General features: G+C 41.2%; 1 protein-coding gene across 2 annotated transcripts in view; it reads left to right on the forward strand.

The window, feature by feature from the left end:
* The window catches only part of GALNT9 (polypeptide N-acetylgalactosaminyltransferase 9), a 132,500-nt gene extending 112,960 nt beyond the window's left edge, over window positions 1-19,540 (forward strand). For both annotated transcript variants that reach the window (XM_051633783.1, XM_051633784.1), the window contains 5 exons: window positions 3,680-3,865; window positions 7,119-7,256; window positions 9,914-10,009; window positions 18,042-18,209; window positions 18,913-19,540. In XM_051633783.1, the coding sequence (XP_051489743.1) occupies window positions 3,680-3,865; window positions 7,119-7,256; window positions 9,914-10,009; window positions 18,042-18,209; window positions 18,913-19,059 (735 nt within the window). In that variant the 3' untranslated portion in view covers window positions 19,060-19,540. The remainder of the gene's footprint in view (window positions 1-3,679; window positions 3,866-7,118; window positions 7,257-9,913; window positions 10,010-18,041; window positions 18,210-18,912) is intronic.
* Window positions 19,541-20,207: the final 667 nt, after the last annotated feature.

Consider the following 20,207-nt stretch of genomic DNA (forward strand, 5'->3'; position numbering starts at 1 on the left):
TATAGCAGCCTAAAGAGCAATACTGAAATTAGAAATTAACTACAATTAGCAAATAAATTGAGTGTCTCTTGGAATTACTTGATCATGTATTAAAACACTGCAGAGCGTGATGCTTGTGGAGGCAAAGTCGAGTCCCTGGGCTGTAGCAGCTTGTGTCAAGTCAAGGAGCACACAAAGCAGAAGCTTCTCTGCTTTGGCTGGAGCTACTTCTGTGCCCAGCCCAGGGCATCTTTCAAGCATATGCTGTGATGCCAGAAACCAAGTTTACTAATGGGGATTTGCCTCTTCGTGGGGGAAGAAGGTTGAGTGTTTTTTTCAGTGATGAGCAGCCTAGAAAGACCATTCAACTCCTACACTCTCAGCAAATGAATCATTTCTTTATGCCCACAGGTAGAAATAGTTTTCTGCCCGTAGTAAGGAACTAAGAGCTCTGCTTGAGCAATGTTATATAGATGCATGTCATTACTTTTTTGATGTAATTTCATAGTTAGATGAGGACGGAAGTGGGTTGTTTACTACTGTTAAAATGACTAATTAAACACAGTTTTGAGGATGAAAAGAGGAGGAGAATCAACCAGTCTGAGGGGCAGCCACCGACTTGCCTCTCATCTGTTTCATGCAGTAAAACTTTCCTTGTTCTTTCATCCTTCCTTGAATTTCAGAGACTTGTTGTTAGAGGCAGTGGGCAGCTGAATCATGTGCCGTTCAATTCTGTGTCCAGCAGGGAGAAGGTGCTACTAAATCTCCCCATGCTCTTGATTCAGACACTAAATCTCGCATGACTATTCTTTTATCTACTGGAATCTTGTCTGCCTTCAAGTGCACATAATTGGTTGTACTACTGAAATTCTTTAATTTTGTGTAAGTTTGTTATCACTGGCATGGAAAGGGAGAAGACAGGAGCTTCACTCTGTACTGAGCAATGCACTGAAAGGGTGTGGGGATAGAGTCATGTTCATGCTCTACTGAACAGCAACTAATCCTTATGAAGTGAAACAAGGAGACCTTGTCGGGCCTGGAAAGAAATGACCCATAGTTGAGTAGCTGTGGCATTTATCTGAGACTTGGAGAAATGTGGTGTAATGATCTGCTGCTGGTGATACCTGGCATCTAACTGCCTCCTCACCCCATACAGTGCACATCCAGTTCTCCTTCTCTGGGATTGGACATCCCATCTGTATCCTGGGAAGCATCCTTAACTGGTGTTAAGAGTTACCTATTCCCAGAAAAAAAAGAAAAAGTTATCTGGGGTAAATTACTATCTTCACAGGAAGCAAAATTTCCTTGATTATTTTCTGGCTGTTTCCTTCCTTCCTACTCTTCAGCAGATTTGGACTCTTTTAAAGAGCAAAATGGAGCTGAGGGGCAGGGAAAGAAGTGACTGCATGGAAATGCAAAGCACTCCAGAGGAGTGCAGATGGGATGGTCACACCACAGTGCAAAGTGACTGACTGCTGAGCACCGAGGACCCAGGGTCAGCATCATCTGGCCTAAGGCTGCTGCCGCCTTTTCTTGTGTTTTTTGTAAAGTCAGGTGTCTGAGTTCCCTGTAGATTTCATCTGGGGAGAATTCATCACTGATAAATAACACTTTGTGTTGAATTTACAGATGAGCTGAATGGTTTCCTTTAATGTCACAGTTTAGTACCTTTTTCTTTTCAGGTTTACATGAGCACTGGCATTTGAAGGCAATAAATCTGTCACTCAGATAATGTATTTGCCCTTGGTACTAAAATATAGAAATAAAAACTACAAGGTCATTAGCCATATCAAGAGTAAGAAAAATGTGCTGTGCATTAAATAGCTGACTTCCAGGATGGGTTGAGCAAACAGCAGTGCACTATAAAGTGGACTGCTCATTTCCCCTTCTGATTGTGAAAATCAATTAATTTATTTCTTTTTTTGCAGCACTTTCCCTTTGCATTGGAAACCCTCAGCACAAGTTAGCCCAAATTTATGAGCAGTGTGTTTTTCAATGTATTTCATTCATCAAATGCAAATTCCAGTGGCTAGCGGTTTACAAAAGAACTGTTTGGAAAACAGCGAATAAACATTTCCTAACAAAGTATTAAAAAAGCAGGTGAGAAGATTCTGTCTGCCACTGCCCAAGCAACTTCTCTTTGTCCCTGAGAAGGCAGGTCAGCTGGAGAACTGCCCCAGTATTGTCCTGCAACACATCTGCTCTGGAAATGAGCCCTTACGCTCTATAAAAGACAGCCTTGAAAAGCAATGGATTATTGATTATGTTTTAATATCCTTAGTTTTGCTAGACTGTAGTACTAGGTGCAGACCTGAGGGAATTGAAACATAAGCTTCAGTCACTCTGCATCACTCTGGATCTCACTGATGCAGAGAGACAGCTCCTCTTTGTTTCCCACCTCAGGGTTCAGACAGTAAATAATCAACAGGAAAAAATGGTTCAGCACAGGTGTGCTGGTGTCTGGGAAGGCTGGGGGATAGAGTCTCCACTCAGCCCCTTCTGTCCATCTTCATCAGCTCGGGGGCAGGGAGATAAGTGGTCATTTATTGCTTCTTATGTGACCAGGCTGCAGACAAAGGCACAGAGAGGAGTTGCACCAGAGGTTTCTCTTTTCCTCGCTGCCGAGCAGACAAGCAGCTGTGTCCTTTGCTTCCCCTGCTCGGGCAGGAGGGCCGGGCTGGTCCCACCTCGCCTGCTGCTCTGCAAACCCAGGGAAGCTGCTGTTCCTGTGAGGCTGGGTAGGAAACGGGTGCTGTGCTCACATCCACTGCCAAGCGTGGCAGTAACTTTGCTACTGAACAAATACACACCCTGGTTAATGGCAAGTTTTACAAAGGCATCCTGTACTAGATTTGTGTCTGTATTCTTGGGTAAAACACCCATGGGATGTCCTGTCCCAGCCAGGTAAGTCAGTGCTGGCTTCTTGCTGACAAAGGCAGGACAAAGCCTGTTTGTTAAGGGAGAATTGCTGTGCTGAAAATTAGTGAAGCCTGCAAGGGCTAGATTAGAAAAAGGACAGAATAATTGAACCCACAATCAAAATCTAGGTTTCCATAATGAGAAAATAAGTCTATTTCCATGCTTGCTTTTTTTTTTTTTTCTGTTGGTATTGTGCACCTGGGTAATTTGTTCCCTTCTCTTTCCCCAAAGGAATGTTCAAATCCCCACATAAAAGGCCCTGGTGTGGAGGAGGTCATCTGAGATGCTTTTGTATGCAAATTTTTCTGGTAGCCACACTGAAGCTATTCAAAGTTTGTTAGTTGATTTGGAAATCTGACAAATTAACCTCCCTGGCACAGACCACCAAACACAGCTGGTTGACACGACTGATTTGTGTTGAAGTTGCAGTAACAAGTACTAGGTTAAATTAGTCCCTATGACAGAGGTTACCGCCTTGTAAGTTGTGTTCTGCTTAATGGTTCCAAGAACAGTGACATTACGGGCAAGGATCTGTATACTTATGGCACTTGAACTTCTGCACCCAGCACAACCAGCTGCATTCACCTGGGACTCATCTACAGTCCATGTGCAGGGGGAGGTTTCACCCCCAGAGCGGGTAAACTTGGCGATCGGTGCCATTCAGCAGCGCCCATCTCCACCAGGGAACACTCACTGCTCAGCTTCCGGGAAGAAGCAGCTGTATTGCGTTAAAAAGGAAAGAAAAATAATCCTGTCATTGTTTTCCCTGCAACTTTCCCAGGTCTGGCAGTGTGGGGGAAGCATGGAGGTGTTGCCCTGCTCCCGCGTGGCGCACATCGAGCGCACCAAGAAGCCCTACAACAACGACATTGACTACTATGCAAAGCGCAACGCCCTGCGGGCTGCCGAGGTCTGGATGGATGACTTCAAGTCGCATGTTTACATGGCCTGGAACATCCCCATGGCAGTAAGTACAGCCCACACCCTCTCCTGGGCAGAGGCAGAAACCGGGATGGCTGCTCCTAGTTACCTCTCAGAGGTGAGGGGTATTACTCTAGTTGTACTCAGTGGGCTAAGCTCAGAGGCAAGAGGGCTTCCCTGCTGGTGGGTGCTTAACAGGGAGAGCTGTGCCGTGTCAACTTGCTTCCTGGGTGTGAGTTCTGTTACACGTTCAGGAGCAGTGACACAGATTGATAATTTAACTAGAGCACGATGTTTCAGGTTTATGTGCTTCCTCAGAAGTCATTAATTTGGGATGCCATTAAACTTTGAGGTGTTCATATGCCACAGTGGGGAGGACTACAGAAATGTCTATAAATAAATATAATCGCTCATCATGAGGCTCAGTAGACCTCACCAACATAAAAAACAAAGTGTGTGATAAAAGAATGACACGTTAACTAGCTTTATTGGCTACAGGCTGAGTTGAAATGTGGACATGTTCTGTTCCTTACTGTGCATACAAATTGTAGGTAGCATGTGGGGACCTCTAGGAATCCATGTAATATAAATATTAGATAAACTGTAGGTTCCATTTATCAATTTATTTTGTAAGTATATCACAGGCTACATCTCCACTGAGCGTAATTCTTGGCAAGAAGAGGTGTATGTTATAACCCAGTCAGGAGGACACTGGCTGCTACTGGATCATTCAGTGGTATTTGCATCCAAATTACTCATGTGAAGGGGCACGGGGAAAGCAGCTGAGGGGAAGCCCACTCAGATCTGTAGGTAACAATGGTTTTGTTAACCTATAGATGAGGGATTTGTCCAGAGCTGCTCAAAGTAAATAGAAACAGGAGTGTTCCTATATGAACAGGAATATATGCTGACCCAGCAGAGTCTTTGTGTATACTGAATTATGACCTAGACTTTATCAAATTCAAAGACTTCATTGGATTTAGTCCTAAATACCTACTTGCACTTTGGTACATAGGTAATCTACAAACCCCAGTTTTGTTTGACTGTTGTGGTTTTGAGAATACATTCACCTAAAGAATACAACACTTAAAGGTGTTCATTCTTCTCTAGCAGACATCTGAATATTCAAATGTTTGCACATGTCCTAATTTGACAAACTGCTGTTCAGTATGAGACACTGTGCAATGTTGGAAGTTAGGTCTCTATGAGGATGTGTTTTGGTGACTTCTTTTAGCATGAGAGGTAATTGCAGATAATTATTTTGCCCTAATAATGCAATACCATGTACCTTCTTTCTCACTTAAGATTCCCATGATAGTAGGAGGAAGACAATGCAGCATCCATCTAAGTTTTTAGGGGCATTTTGGCCCTGCCTGCATCCATTTGATAAAATGACAAGTTTCAAATGGGAGATGAAAAAGTAGTAACCTTGGTAAATTTGTTTGCTTTATGCCTTCTGCAAATGAGTTCTGAGAAAAGACAAGACATTTAAATAAGCATTTACACCAAAACATGATTTCCTTTAATCTCTCAGAGATAACTTTATTGATGTAGTTTTCTGCACTGAGCTATACAGCAGGGCTTAAAAAAAAAAAAAAAAGGGGGGGGGGGGGGCGCACATCTACATTAAGAGACATAACATCAGCAGAAATACTGAACATTAAAATTTTCTTTCCATAAAATAAATTGATTGATAAAATGTGCATCATAAAAACAACCCCATTAGCTCTCAGGAAAAGGGAAGCTAGTGTTAGTGTTGACAGTTACTCCACTGTAGGGATTCAACTGAGAGGACTAAGAAGTACTGTACTCTTAGAAGCCTTGAGTAAACCTTCTGCAGGAGAACTAGAAACCTTACTACCTGGTTAAAAAGAACATGTCCACAGAATTTAGGATGTGAACACCTCATTCTTGTTTTCTCCCATACCAAAACCCATCCAAATTAACCCTTTCATAACTCTCACCACCTTCTTCGCAACTTGTTTCCTCCCAAGTTATTGAGGTATCTGTGCATAATGTGTCTCTTGATTAGCAGATGATCTTTGAATGCAAGATAATCTTATTATAACCTTCAGCAGCAGGTCAGTGCAGTTTTGTTTTAGTTAACCAAATATTTTATATGCCCCAGCTTATGATCTATTCCCTGACAATTCTGGTGATAAAGGAATCTTATATTGAATGACTTTTGTTCTGAGTGCCTCCAAGAATTACTTTCCTTCCATGTAGCCTGAAGTAATATGTAAATTAGCATTCCTTTGGATGGATGCTGCCTGGAGAGCTCATGACAAAGCCTGCATCAGCAAGCAGCAGTGAGCACAGCAAACTCTTTAGGTGGCAAATAGAAAAAACCTGTTCAGTATTACTCCTGTATTCTCTTCTGAAAACTAGGCATCTGTTTGGGATTCAAATAAACCCTGAGCTGAGATTTGGTGCTGTCTTGTAACCCTGCACTAGACAGAATCTGTAAAAAGTGCAGAAATCTTTCTGGAGGAAAAGTAGAAGGCACTTAAGAGAGGTCCATGCAAGACTCCCCATTTTCAGTCCATTTGATATATACAGTGTCAGAAAAGATTTTTAGATGAGGTAACTCTTTCTGTCGTAATGTTGAACTGTGGTGATTTATAATGGTTTAAATTAACAGACACTAACTCAGGACCTGGCATGTCATATTGATTTGACTCTTCCAGCTTGTTTTTTTCACAGGATTTGTATTCAAAATTCTGAAGTAGAATTATGACAAAGGTTTTGAGTTTAACTGCATTTTATGGCTCAAGTCTGCAAACAAGTTCCAGTTCCAGTAAAAACTGAATCCTGGTCTATATGATGGTTTAATGGGGCTTAATGACTTTTTGAGCAGCTCTGCTATGAAGTTTTAAAAGGCCTATTCTGATCTCATTTAATTAATGAATATCCAAGACTGTTACTAAAGTAAACCATGATCAAGCTGCCATGTCTTAGATCAGAATTACTGCCCAAGTTCCTAACGAATCTGAAAGCAAAGGAGTTCAGCTTTGATTGCAAACATTTAGAATTGCTGTAAGTAAGGATGTTCTTATTGTATTCTTATTATTTTGATTTATGTTTGTTTTTTCTTGTTCATTATCCTTCTTTTTCTACTGACTTGCATTAATATTTATTGTCTACTCTCGACAGCAGCTGTTTGATGAGCTGTTCACAAAAGAGAAAGAAGAGAGGGAAGTACAGCTTGATATACAAAATTAACTCCAGTTTGGTTTCTGTAAAGTAATAACTATAAAGTCAAGGCAGTGAGATTTGTTTATTCTTTTTCTGCTTTGTAGAACCCTGGAGTTGACTTTGGAGACGTCTCAGAACGAATAGCTCTACGGCAGCGACTGCAGTGCCGGAGTTTTAAGTGGTACTTGGAGAACGTCTATCCTGAAATGAGGGTTTATAATAACACAGTCACTTATGGAGAGGTAGTGTATGTCTTTGAAAATGCAGCACAGCTGCATTAGAGCCCTCTTTCATCTCCATGGGGGGCATCAGGGTGTACAGAGCAATTTCAAGTCAGTATGGCAGTAGCAACAGAATGCCCTCCCCTACTTATAATCAACACTGAGAAGTGTGGCTTTGAGAAGCACCGTCCCTCTCGTTGGAATGGAGCAGATGAAGTCATTCCCACAAACAATGATATGCAGCCTCCTTGACTTTCCTTTCAAATTAGAGCAGGTCTGAGAACATAAATCTGAGGTAATCCTATTCCCCAATAGGGACACCATAGATGTCATCAGTGAAACAGGGGCAATCAGGAGAGCTAAAATAGTTACAGTCAATGAGAGCAGCTGACTTGGCTGAATTGTTTTTAGGTAAAGAACCACCCCTTTTTTGGGTTTTGCCAAACTATTTGAAGGATTACTTTCACATTGTTCATGCACTTTTGCAGTCTTCCTTGTTCAGGATAAAAAGCCACATATCCTTGTTCAGATGATAAGATGAGGCCACCATTTAGCATGTTCTTATCTCAAAATGCAGAAGTCATTAGAGGAAAAACAATTTTGCTGCTTTGTCCTCAGATTCAGTATTTTCATTTGTGTACCAGTATTGAATTAAATTGGAGTTATATTGGAGCTATTGGAACACCTACTTGGAGACAGCTGAGGGGTCAGGTTACTTAACCCTAAGAAAATGCTGGATCCAAGTGTGATAGAAATGTGTAGATGCTTGGCCACATATGCCTGACCCCAATATGAAAGAAGTCAGACATGCCAACCCTCCAAGCCTGTATCTCCTGCCTGTGATACAGGGACTGCAGTCACTTATGATGGTGAACTGAGGTGAAGTTCTACGAGCTCTCCTGCTGCAAAATGTTTTTAAGATTCTGTTCTAATTGTCTGCCTGAACTACAACTAAATCCAAAGGCAATATATTTTCACACAAGACAACTAAATGGACATTCTTCCTTTCTGTTCCATTTGATTGACTTCATATAAAAAGAAGTCAGGCACTTCAAATATTGATACAAAGTCAAGTTTTATTGCATAATATCACTTTGCATCCTAATATAACTATCCCTGGCAGTAACTGAGGGAAGACATTTAGTCAATTCAACAGGAGCTATTAGTAACTGTCAGCTCTGAGAAGGCTGTTAACTGCAAAGAACATTGGCAGTCCTGCCAATCTTGTGTCAATTGCACCAGATGGTTAACAAGCTGGGCTCTAAAAAGAAGTTTGTTTCTGTTGAGTGGTCACATTGAAGGGTCTTGAGTCAAACAGGAAGTTTAGTGATGCAAGTATCTCATTCATTAAGATTTATAATAAAATGGAGCCACAAAAGCTATTTAGCTAGGATAAACTGGTATAACTTCCTTTCAGTCTTACATGCCCATAATGAAAAAAACAGAGCCTTCACCCTAAATGACATCAAGTTTGTTATTAAATACTTTCTTTTCTGGTTATTCTCCTGGAGGAAAAGATGTCTGGGTTTAAGGGAGTTTAAAGGAAAAAAAATGTATTGAGTAGATGTGAAACAGATTGAAACAGTAGTAAAAATACATTTCCTAGTGACTCAATTCACAGGTTTTTAAAGCCATGTCATAAAGCTGTCTTCATCTTCCTTAGCCTTTATAGTACCTGAGTCATAAAATCATCTTCCTGAAATTTAACTGTTGGTGAGCACCCTTATCTGATTAGATTCCCTGTGATGCCCATAAACTATAATATAAAGGATTATTTACTAATTTTTCCAGCATGTCCTGCAGAAGCTATTTCTATAGTGTGGGGTGGCCAGACAAATACTTCACAGTTTAAACCAAAACTGAACTGTTGACTGTTTCAAAATATCAGTCTAAATAACTTTCTGTTTGAGGTGCCTGTAAAATGTTTTCCATGTTCAAAATATCTGTGCAATACTTCTAGCCTGAAGAGACAAAAAGACCTGAAATTTCACAAGAGCTCCAGCCCAGTTTTACAGACTTGTAAATTCTGCTTGTCTAGGGAGGCAGATGAATTTTTTTACTTGATTGGATCTCTGCACCCACACTTTGAATATATTCAGAGCCTTCCAACACTGCTGATCATTGCTGTATCTTTGCACAACGATGTGCTTTACATCTCTTCTTTACATAACCATAGACTATATTCTCAATTCCAATCTATCTTTTTTTTCTTTTTGTTTGTTTTTATACAAGCAACAGGAGCAAATGAAAGGGTGTCACATCCAACAGCAGTCCTGGGTAGTTCCTGTGCTCTTTGGTGAAGTCACATTCTCAATGGATCAGGTCAAAAAGTATATTTACAGAAGGGTAATTTGGTGCAAAATTTGGCCTGGGTTTCTAAGAATGAGTTTTATGGGCTTTTGATCCTTGAGAAACTGCTGAAAATGTAAGTCTGACCCAAGGTCTGTAAGACAGCAGGTTGTCCAACTAATGTCTTTTCCTGAAGCAAACTCTCTACTGGCACCTGGTCATATCTGGAGAAGAATCATGTGTTGCTCAGAGAGCAGTTTTACATACTAGTTTCAACATCTGCAGTGCAGCTAACATTTAGCTAGATGGGACTTCATTTCTAATTAATGCATTTCTAATACAGCTGGTTTTGGTGGTGGTGGGTTTTTTTTTTTCTGATCTGGTTACAGGTGCGTAACAGCAAAGCCAGCGGCTACTGCTTAGACCAGGGAGCTGAAGAGGATGACAAAGCAATCCTTTATCCATGCCATGGAATGTCCTCTCAGGTAAATGCTTAAAATCCCATATTTAGTGAGAATTGTAACAGAATTTTCAGAAGCCACAAAATGGTGATTTGGTGCATTTGAGTTGAGTTTAGCAGTATATTTCTGAGTTGCAAAGGAAAACATCTGGCTTTACTCCAGTCTTCCTGGGTGCCCTTTTCAAGGTTGTTTAGCATGTGAATCTATACATTGAAGAGGCCAGTTAGGAAAACAAAAGAATAATGATAATTTGTTTTCATAACAGAGAGATCCTCCAATGAGTTGAGACAGTTTGTGTGAGTGAGAAGGTGTTCTCATCCTGACTTGAATTATTCCAGGAATAGCACCTCTTTAAAGTGGCTGATCAGTGGTCTGAAAGGCTCCTGTGCAGAAATGATTTAGGAAGCTGCTGTTGTGATTCCCTGAGCAGGCAAGAAGTTAACCACATATTTAACATCAACTTCAAAAGGAATTAAGAATGTCTTTTAAGTTAATACTTTTCTAAAAGAGAAGATTTGGGTTTTGTCAGTCCCTGGGTGTATTATTATTTTCTTCTTTCAGATGTCTGAAGATTTCAAAATTAACATTTCTTTTTTTCCATGGTTATAGTGATGTTACTTGTTTTTTGAATACAAGTTGGATATTATTTAAAGACAGGCCTTGACCTTCCCCCAAAATATAATTCTAGTTTCTTTTGAAGTACCATCTGAATCAAAACTACATTAATTGAACATTCTCATGCATAAATAAACTCTGACCTTATCACAGAATTAACTATTATCTGATGTTCAGTCATACATATATGGATTTGGAGTCCTGGCTCGTACATCACTGGAGGCATAAAAGAGCTGCAAGATATAAATATTGCCTATTGTGTTTAATTGCAAGCTGATGAAGTGAGGGAGACAGTAATTCCTGCTGACAAAATGTCCACCTTTGGCAGAATCATTAGGGACCATTTGACTGACACTTTCCTAGTAGGGGTGGAAGGAACAGCATTTGAGTAAGGTAACAAAACTGTGTTGCTTAATTAGATGTAAATGAGCTTTTCAAGAAGAGTCTAGTTAGAGATGTCAAGGCACTCAGAGAGAGTTCAGTCTCTTGCTCCATTCTAATTCTGACCAGAAAGTTGCACATTTAAGTCCTTCCAGAAAGTCCCTTGCAATATCTAATCTCCTATCATCATTCCAGCATTGAGAAGAATAATGAAATAAATGGTCCTGGTTGTAATTTATTTTGCAATTTAAGTCCTCAACCTACTTTTTTGCCTCTGTGACTCCTGTTTCATAGAATGTGCTTTGACTTCCAACACAAGAAAACAGATGAGGGTGTAAGTCACTGTGATTTTATTTGAAAGCAAATGATGTACCCAGCTTCTCCTGACTAACTTGGGTAAATTTAAGGGCATAAAGTAGCTCAACTCTCAGCATCCAGCTCTGACCAATTTTTTTCCATTAAGGAACAGGTCATTTTCCTTTAAGTAAGATGTAAATATGTTGTCTAGTAGCTGATGCCTTTTGAATTGTGACTAGACACTGGGCAGCTCTTCTCAGGTGCAAATAACAATACCAAAGTATTTACTACCCAAAAAGTTGAAGTTGGGCAGTGACCAGTTAAATCTTTTCTGGCTCATTTCAGCTACAGGCTTTCAGTATCCCATCTTTGTGAATTTTCTGGAAAAGCCTCAAAAGTTGTTTTTAGACCTCACATTATAGTCACAAGCTAGAGCCCTTTTGTTACTAACCCTGTATAAATACACAGAAAGTCTCTCATTCCAAACTGTTAAAATCAAAGCATCCCCCTGTGTGAGAATTATAAAAGTATAGGAAAGGCAAAAAGTTAATCTACCAAATCATCCTGCAGCACCTTTTATTTTTCTTTTTTTTCTTATTAAAAAAAAAAAAGGAAAAGGAAAACAAATAATTCTGTAAGAAGCACCAAGCAGAAGGTAGAGGTGATGTTTTATCTAAGTAGAGTTTTTCACAGACAAGCAGGGGTCAGAGCCACTCAGATGCAGCCAAGTTAATTAATGATTACACAGCTGGAAAACTTGTCATCTCACCACAATTTACAAAATTAATTCTGTATGAGAACCACAGCTGCACAAACCCTAATCAAGGATATTCAAGCACATAGCATGAAAGGTGTTGACAGCATTTTAATATATTAAATAAACATTTTTAAAGCCCATCTTCTAATCAGCCTGGGTAAGCACAGTCACCTGTTATGTTTAGCTTTCAGTTTCTGACATTTTTCTTTTCAAGCACAGAGCATAAAATACCTCTACTGAGTTCAGATCTGGGTTAGTTGCATATGCCCACTGAATATTAAAGAACATAAACATGGAATCCGTTTTCACCAGGTAATGGCTGGTGCTTGATGTGTTCTACTGGTGTGAAAGCCTCTTGCTGTTCAGCTATCATCTTGTTGGGTTTTCATACTCTTAAATTCTGACAAGCAAATTACCACTGATTTTAGTATACACATGGTTCCACTGAAACCCCCAGAAATCAGGCAAGGGTTTAAAGAAAGCTAAGTTAGGAAGAGGATTACTGTTCATCTGTGATAAAATGTTCTTTTAGACTTCTCACGCTCCTGTTTCCCTTGCATTATTGCACACCCCTGCGTGGTCGTGTCCTCCACTGCCACTGAACAGTAAAACCACAGTTACTGCTCCATGAACAAAATGCCTTTCCCTACGTGTATTCTCAACACCAGTTTTCACCATGATAGATCATATCTTTCCAGTAACATCAGCTTTTAAATTTCTTTATTCAAAGGGACAAGCTCTTTTATCATAGAGTCATGGACTGGTTTGGGTTGGAAGGGACCTTAAAGATCATCTAGTTCCAACCCCCCTGCATGGGCAGGGACACCTCCCACCAGACCAGGTTGCTCAGAGCCTCATCCAACCTGCCTTTCAATACTTCCAGGGACGGGGCTTCCACAGCTTCCTCGGGGAACACGTCCTAGTGTCTCACCACCCTCACACTAGAGAATTTCCTCCTAATGTTTAACCTAAATCTCCCCTCCTCCAGTTTAAAGCCATAACACCTTGTCCTATCTCTACAAGCCCTGATAAAAAGTCCCTCCCCAGCTTTCTTGTAGCCCTTTCGAGTGCTGGAAGGCTGCTATAAGGTGTCCCTGGAGCCTTCAGTTCTCCAAGTTGAACAAACCCAACACAGATGCTCTGAAATGTGTTTAGCCTGAGTTGGAGTCAATTTAGCTTAAGGAATTTGACTTGAGCCAGGTCAGGGTAAGCAAATGGCTAGGAACACCCAGACAAGGTTCTGCATCAGTCTAAGTTGATTTCAAAACACACTTTACAGAAAAGTAAATGTTAAAAAAAGTTTGTGTTCATTGGATACGCCCTTTCAGGAAAAAAGAATTGCAAATACTGCTGAGAGAAACAGCCCCAGGCTAAAGAACTTCCAGGAAAAAAGGAATATTCTGGGGGTCTTGAACTGCTTTTTGCCTCTGCATGTGGCCTGTCTTGTACAATCTCTTGTAAAGTCCATTAATTCTATAGCACTACATAATTCCCTTTTGCTGTAAGACAAATTTTAAAAAGATGGAGGAAGGGGGGATGGATACAAGCCCCCAAAAGTGGAGAGTGTTGTTCTGGAAGCTTCTTAGAACAGTTATAGGACACACAGGTTTTGAACCATCTGAGAGCACTTATATAGCCCCAGTGGAACTATTCCCAGTCTCAGAGTCTCTCTTGAATGCTGTGATGTGAAGCCGATTACATGGTATGTGAAAGAAGTGAATAAAATGGCATCCTGTGATAGAAAGGCCCTGCTGAACAGCCTCTTTCTCCACCTTCCTCTCTTCCCTGTGGAAAGGAGAACTCCCTCAGCATTGAGATCAAGCAGAAAGAAGGGAGATCTCAATGTTTGGACTCCTGGAGCTTGCAGCTATGCAGACGGATGGAATAAGAGGAGATGAAAGGCTTTACTTAAACTGTCGCTATAGGGCAGATATTTAACATTTTGCTTGGTAGAGCTGTGGCTTTCTGGAGTTGCAGGCAGGGTAGCAGGTCTGATTACCTAGAGCACGGTGGTTGAAAAGGTAGTTTCTCAACTTGCAGGAAGCAGAATGTGAGATTCTGTAATGAACCTGGGAGTTTGGTAACTTATGTTTGTCTTGTGGCAATAAGTATTCTGGGGACTTCAGGTACTTTAGGTTCCTGTACAGCTCGCTGTGTCTATGTCAGCTCACAGCTTCCCTGAGCCTGTAGGGCTGAAGGTTCACTGAAATTTTCATTTTGTTTGGAGAAATAAATTAAGAGAGGGGTTAAACATAGTGTGGAAAGCTATCAGACCCACCCATGTAACCCTTTTGTACAATTGCCTGTTGTTGTTTTGGGGTTTTTGGGGTTTTTTTCACTTGACTGGAAATTAACAGGAATGGATTTTCTGAAGTCAAATCCTTCAGTGAAAAGCTGGTATTTACTTATCACATTGATGCTCCTGGAGAATCACCTTCCATAGGCAGCACCACTATTTTTCAATCAGATACGGTGGCTCTGATAAACAACCTTTGTCATCTTTCCCATTCTGCTGAGATCTCTGAATGTCAAAGGGAAAACTATCTCATGTTATCATAGGTACAGCAGATAGCAGCAGGATTAGATCCAGGAGTATTTACTAGAGCACTCAGCTTCAGAGTAGTTTACATGGATCCTTCAGCACTTCTGAAGTAAGAGAAAACTGAGTGCAGATCCACCCTGATGTGGTGTCTAAAGCTGTGTCTCTGTTCTGCAGCTTGCAGTGGGCATGTGTGGATACCTAAGGCTCTCAGCCCACCAAGACTTGCTTAGACTTTTTTTTTTTTTTCATTAATGGGATTCAATATTCTGTAATGAAGGGGGCTTTGTCATTTGATTCTGACTGGCTGGCACTGGGAATGGATTTGCTGTGTCATATCATGCCCACAGTTCTAATGCAAATTCAGAGGTTACTTCTTTTCCAGCATGGTACTGGCACTTAAGAGCAAATTTAAATACAGCAGGTGTAATTTTCCCTGTTTTATTGACTCTGTACCCCAGTTCCTGCTTTTTAGTCTACATATTTTAATGTTAAGTTTAATTTCACAGTTTATGTTGTCTCTAGGAAGTTGGGATATGAAGTCTTCGAAGGGAGATGTTATTAATCATGTGATTTCTTGACCCTTGATTTCTGGCCTGGTTTTGCAGAAGCAGGTACAAAAGCTTTACCGTATTATAAGGTCTGAACTGAGATAATTGTGGGTGTTTTTTTAGAATTTTGTTTTATTGTAGCATATGCCTAAGTTTCTGTGACTGCTGGAACTCTTGGCAAAAAGTACAGATTCAGGAAAATGAAGCCCCTGATATTCCATTTGTCTCTTCACTGTATAAACAGCAGTTTGCTGCCCTGAGCTGCCCCTGGCTCTGTGGGGCTGTCCCACAGCTGCCACGCTCAGTGCTGGAGACAAGAGGGAATTTCACCAACTCTATTACAAACTAAAGCCTAAACAGAAATGGTACTTTCTGCTTTGACAGGCTTCTGTGTAACATTGTCTTTCCCAGGTGCATGGGAGTATCCATTAGATATGGGAAGGGTGAAATGCACAGACAGGTTTTACTTTAAAAAAAAAAAATAAAAAAAATAAAATTTGTGGGTGGTTCCCCCCCCCCCTTTAAAAGGGATAAAAGAAAGTTAATTTGCCTGAACCTGCAGTCTGTTTGTATTTTGAATCACTTTCCTTCCTTCTTTTATGTAAGTTCCCCATATCCTTCTGGAGAAAGGCAAAAAAGAAGTGCTCAACTGAGTGTGTGTAGACAGTGCCTGGAGAATGAGAAGGAGCATCCTCCTGGGGTTATCCCTCTGCTTCCTCTGGTGGAGCCACTGCTCTAGCTGTGCTGCAGGTGGTTGCTCTGAACAGAAGTGGCAGGTGGGAAAATGAACACACATTTTTGTCAAAGGGGATCTGGTCTAGGAGTGACCACCAGCAAGATATCATTATTCACAGCATGACTCCTCTGAGGTTAATCAGGCCGGTGGGAAAAAGCTATACACTAATTTGAGGTTCTTTGATTGACTCTTAATGATATCTCATGCACTGATCAATAGCATCCAATAAATGGCAGGCACTTCTGACCTTCCTTCCCTTTCTTGTTCAGTCATTTCAGCCATACAGTAACAGCCTCATGGCCAGCCAGGCAGCCAATGTCCTGGGTGATAATTGCATCTCTTTGGTGGCTCAGATCTTCACCCTGCAGACCCACAGCATGTAAGCCAGGCAGCTGACTCTTTTGCAGTCTTCTGGCACCTGGGGGCTGCACTTGACTATTCTAGGGTAAGAAGGGCAAAATACTATGCTGGTGTAATGACTCTGGATTTAAGCAGAAGTGAGAAGCAGCTACATCTGATCTGCCATGCTGGCCTGCTGCCAAATTAACATCATGCATTTTCACTTCAATGTGCTTCAATATCTGCCTCAATAGGCCCACTCTCAACCATCTAGAAAGCAGCAGCAATTAAGGGGATTACTTACTAATTTTTGCAACTTATAAATGAGGACTCGATCGCTACCCTAGTTACCTCAGTGCAGTCTGACACTGAGCTGACACAGCCCCTTCTCCCTCTACATCAGCAGCTTAAAACCACCTTCAAGCCTCAAGGCTTTCTCAGAATACAAATTGAAACAAACAGAGAAAAATCAGATTTGGAAGAGGCAGAATCAAGGGTTTGAAATCAACCTTCCTTCATCAAGACTGTGTTCTTCAGCCTTGCTGTCATCCAGCAGTTCTGTGATTTCTTGTGTTGCAAGAAACTTTTCAGGGTCCCCGGTGTGTCCCTGGGGGTTATCCTTTTCTGGTTTTGTTTTTTTTTTTCCCCTCTGGTGCCTCAAAATGTGTGTTTATGGCTCCGTGCTGGCTGTGTCCCTTCCCACACAGGCTGCAGGAGGTTCTGGCATCCCAGTGACCTCAAAGTTCTCAGAGAAGGAGCAGTGTCTGACCCAAAACGTGGCAGTGTGAGAAGGCCAAGGGGAAGCTGCTGTGAGCAGAGCAGCTCTCGTCCATCACACCTTCGTGTGGTGAGAGTTCTTCCTGATCCACAAAAGCCATCTACAGATATTCTTAGTTTTTAAATACTTCCCCTTGGTCCAATATTAATGTAAAAAAATATATTCTGCCATGCTGAGATTACAAGAGACCACCTGTTTGTTTTTTTAACCTCACTTCCTACGTAGGCATTTTTTTTTCTTTAGGGCCATTTTACTGTGAATGACTTGAGACAAGTGAAATCATCACTTAAATTAGAAGGAAGGTTAAAAAAACTACACTCTTGGAAAAAATGAACGTGAGCAACTGTGCCTGAGTTGTTTGTTTGTTTATTTTTATTAAAAAATCCTTCTAAAATAATAGCTGGCCCTCACCTGAAGCCTCTACTTGCAGGCAGAAGCATTTACCACATCACTAAATGGCAGAAGAGTTAAAAAAAACCATAAAATTGCAGTATCAGAGTGTCATTCTTGATCATGTAGGCCCGAAGCATATGTTAGCAAATTTGCTGTTATTTCCCTAATGATTTCTGTTTTGTTTTTTTTTCCTTCTTGTATTTTTGGATACTGGCTGCATGGTTGGAATTTTTCAGTAACATTTATTTACAAAAACTAATTAACTTGTTGCTATCAATAGCCTCTAACAGAGCTCTTTGGAACAAGCTGCATGGCAAATTGACATGGTGTCCTTGTTAAATCAGCTCCTGCTGAGTGGGTATGATTTACATATTGATTTCTTCACTCTCTCGATTGCCCTTTTGCGGAGAAATAGTGGGTGGGGACTGGTGGGGAGCAGAGGGGTGCAAGAAGGGGGGATGTTGTGTCCTACAAGACACCCCGTGTTGGTAGAACAAGTTTCCCACGTGTCTGCCAGGTCGGGAAGGTCCCAACAGGCCGCAGGACAAAGGACTCCTCACCGGTGCTGGGGGCAGAAGCTGGTAGGGCAGGCAGCTGCAGGTTGGCTCAGTGTCCCATCGTTGGGATCCCTGGGGCTGTGGTTACAGAATTCCCTTTCCTTCCTTCCCAGCTTGTCCGCTACAGCTCGGAGGGCGTCCTGCAGCTGGGGCCGCTGGGCTCCACCGCCTTCCTGCCCGACTCCAAATGCCTGGTTGACGACGGGAAGGGCAGGACACCCACGCTGAGGAAGTGTGAGGATGTCCTGAGGCCAGCACAGAGGTTCTGGGATTTCACACAGGTATGGAAGAGCTCAGGGAGCCTCGCAGGGATACCCTGGAGGAAAATGCTGCTCCAGAGGATATTTCAGGAAAAACAAGGAGGTCTTTAGAGGACTATCCTAGGAATCTCCCCTTATGCCTTCTAGAAACAGTCAGACATGTTTTCCAGAGCTCATGTGCTACCCAGGGATTTTCTTATCCCTAGAAAGTCTGGGGTGTGCTTCCCAGGAACTTTTAGTTATTCTTGGAATATTCCCAGTTTCTGTAGTGATTGTCAGGAACATGTAATTTTTTATTTTTGTGTGTGTGTGTAGGAATTTTTGTTTCTAGGAATTTTTCTAGGAATTTTTAGATCTAGAGCTTTCAAATATTTTTTAGGACTTTGAAGACGTTCTTACAGTTTCTGGGATTTCCTATATCTTGGGGTCTGTAGGAAATCTCTAGTGCTTTGTCAAGACTTTCTAGTGATTTCTGATGAATTTTCTAGCAATTACTAAATCTAGCTTTATCAAGGAATTGTTTTGGCACTCTGGATTATCTAGCTTCTCCTAGGAATTTCTAGCCCTTTCTAGAGACTTTTATCACTTGATAGATACAAAACTTTCCAGGCATTTTATAGTATTTCCCAGGGCTTTACAGATCCAGCACTGTTCTTCTAGTCTTTCCACTTTTTCTGTTGCTCCTTCTAACATTTTTTATTTCATTTTTTTATTTTTTTCTTAGAATGGCCCAATCATCAGCAGAGACACTGGCCGTTGTCTAGAAGTGGAAATGTCAAAGGATGCAAATTTTGGGCTCAGATTAGTTGTACAAAGGTGCTCGGGGCAAAAATGGATGATTAGAAACTGGATAAAGCACGGTCGACATTGACTGCTGGGGCTGAGGAGCTGCTCTGCTGCCCTTGCCCATTGCTCAGCGTGCCATATCTTGCAAGGCATTTGTCTGAAAGCAAGTTAGTTTCAACAGGACTTGGCCCTCATGAGTCCTCCAGAGTTGGACATTCAAGGAAAAAAAAAAGGAGAAAAAGAAAAGCAGACACAAACATGCCCTATTTGACTCTTCCTTGCTCCAGTAGATGACCTGAGAAGCCTAACAGGACTTTTCTGTTGATTTGGGAATCTTGTGAAGATCAGAACACAACAGAAAAGTGGGTTCCTTCAGCTCTCCTAGAGGAATTAATGGACAGATGATTCTATGATGAGTTCAAAGGAGATCCCAATACTGCCTCATGAAGAGAGCTCTCTGATGGGAAGCTTTTTAGCTTTAAGTTATTGACTGGTGCACAACTCCTACGGTGAATAATTATGTGCCTTTTTTATTGTACTTCATATAAAGGGGACTGGAAAACTCAGCTTTTCAGCATGTCTGGTTCATTGTACTAAACAAGAAGATCTGTAAATAACACTGGAAATACATTATATGATCAATTTCGAGGTTGATTGTTTAGGAGTCTCAATTTCTAGAAAGAGACTGTTCCGCAAATGTTTACAGGTGGTTCTCAACCTTCAAGCTGCTCAAATGCAGCATTTTGGAGACCTCTTCTAGTTAGACACAGGTAAATGTTGAATAGTTAAAATAGCCACATGCTCCATCATATTGCCACCTTTTTATTTCTTGGCTGTAAAGGCATCAGACTATAGCACTTGCATATTTAACTCTTTCCAGGCAGTAAATGCAGCAAATGTCCCAGCAGATTAATTTCTAGAGGCCTCAGTTGGCCCAGAAGCCCTAAGTGCAAGGTTCCCATCCTGTGGTGCTGTGTGTGCAGGTGCATTGCTGCCCTGCCTCAGAAGCTGCTGGGAAGCTGGATACTCATTACTTCTGAAAATAAGTTGACTGACTTAGGTGCCATCTGTGGAATTCACCATCTTCCCTTTTGTTACCCACCCCGTGCAAATGTCCAATGTGAGCAAATAAGCTTTGTGATCACCATCAAGACAAATTTCCTGAATAAACCAACAAAGTATTTTCAGCATTTGAAAAACAAACAAAAACCTAGGGATAAGAAGGCAAATCAG

The sequence above is a fragment of the Apus apus genome, chromosome 16, assembly GCF_020740795.1.
Source record: "Apus apus isolate bApuApu2 chromosome 16, bApuApu2.pri.cur, whole genome shotgun sequence".
In the NCBI taxonomy this organism is placed as follows: Eukaryota; Metazoa; Chordata; class Aves; order Apodiformes; family Apodidae; genus Apus; species Apus apus.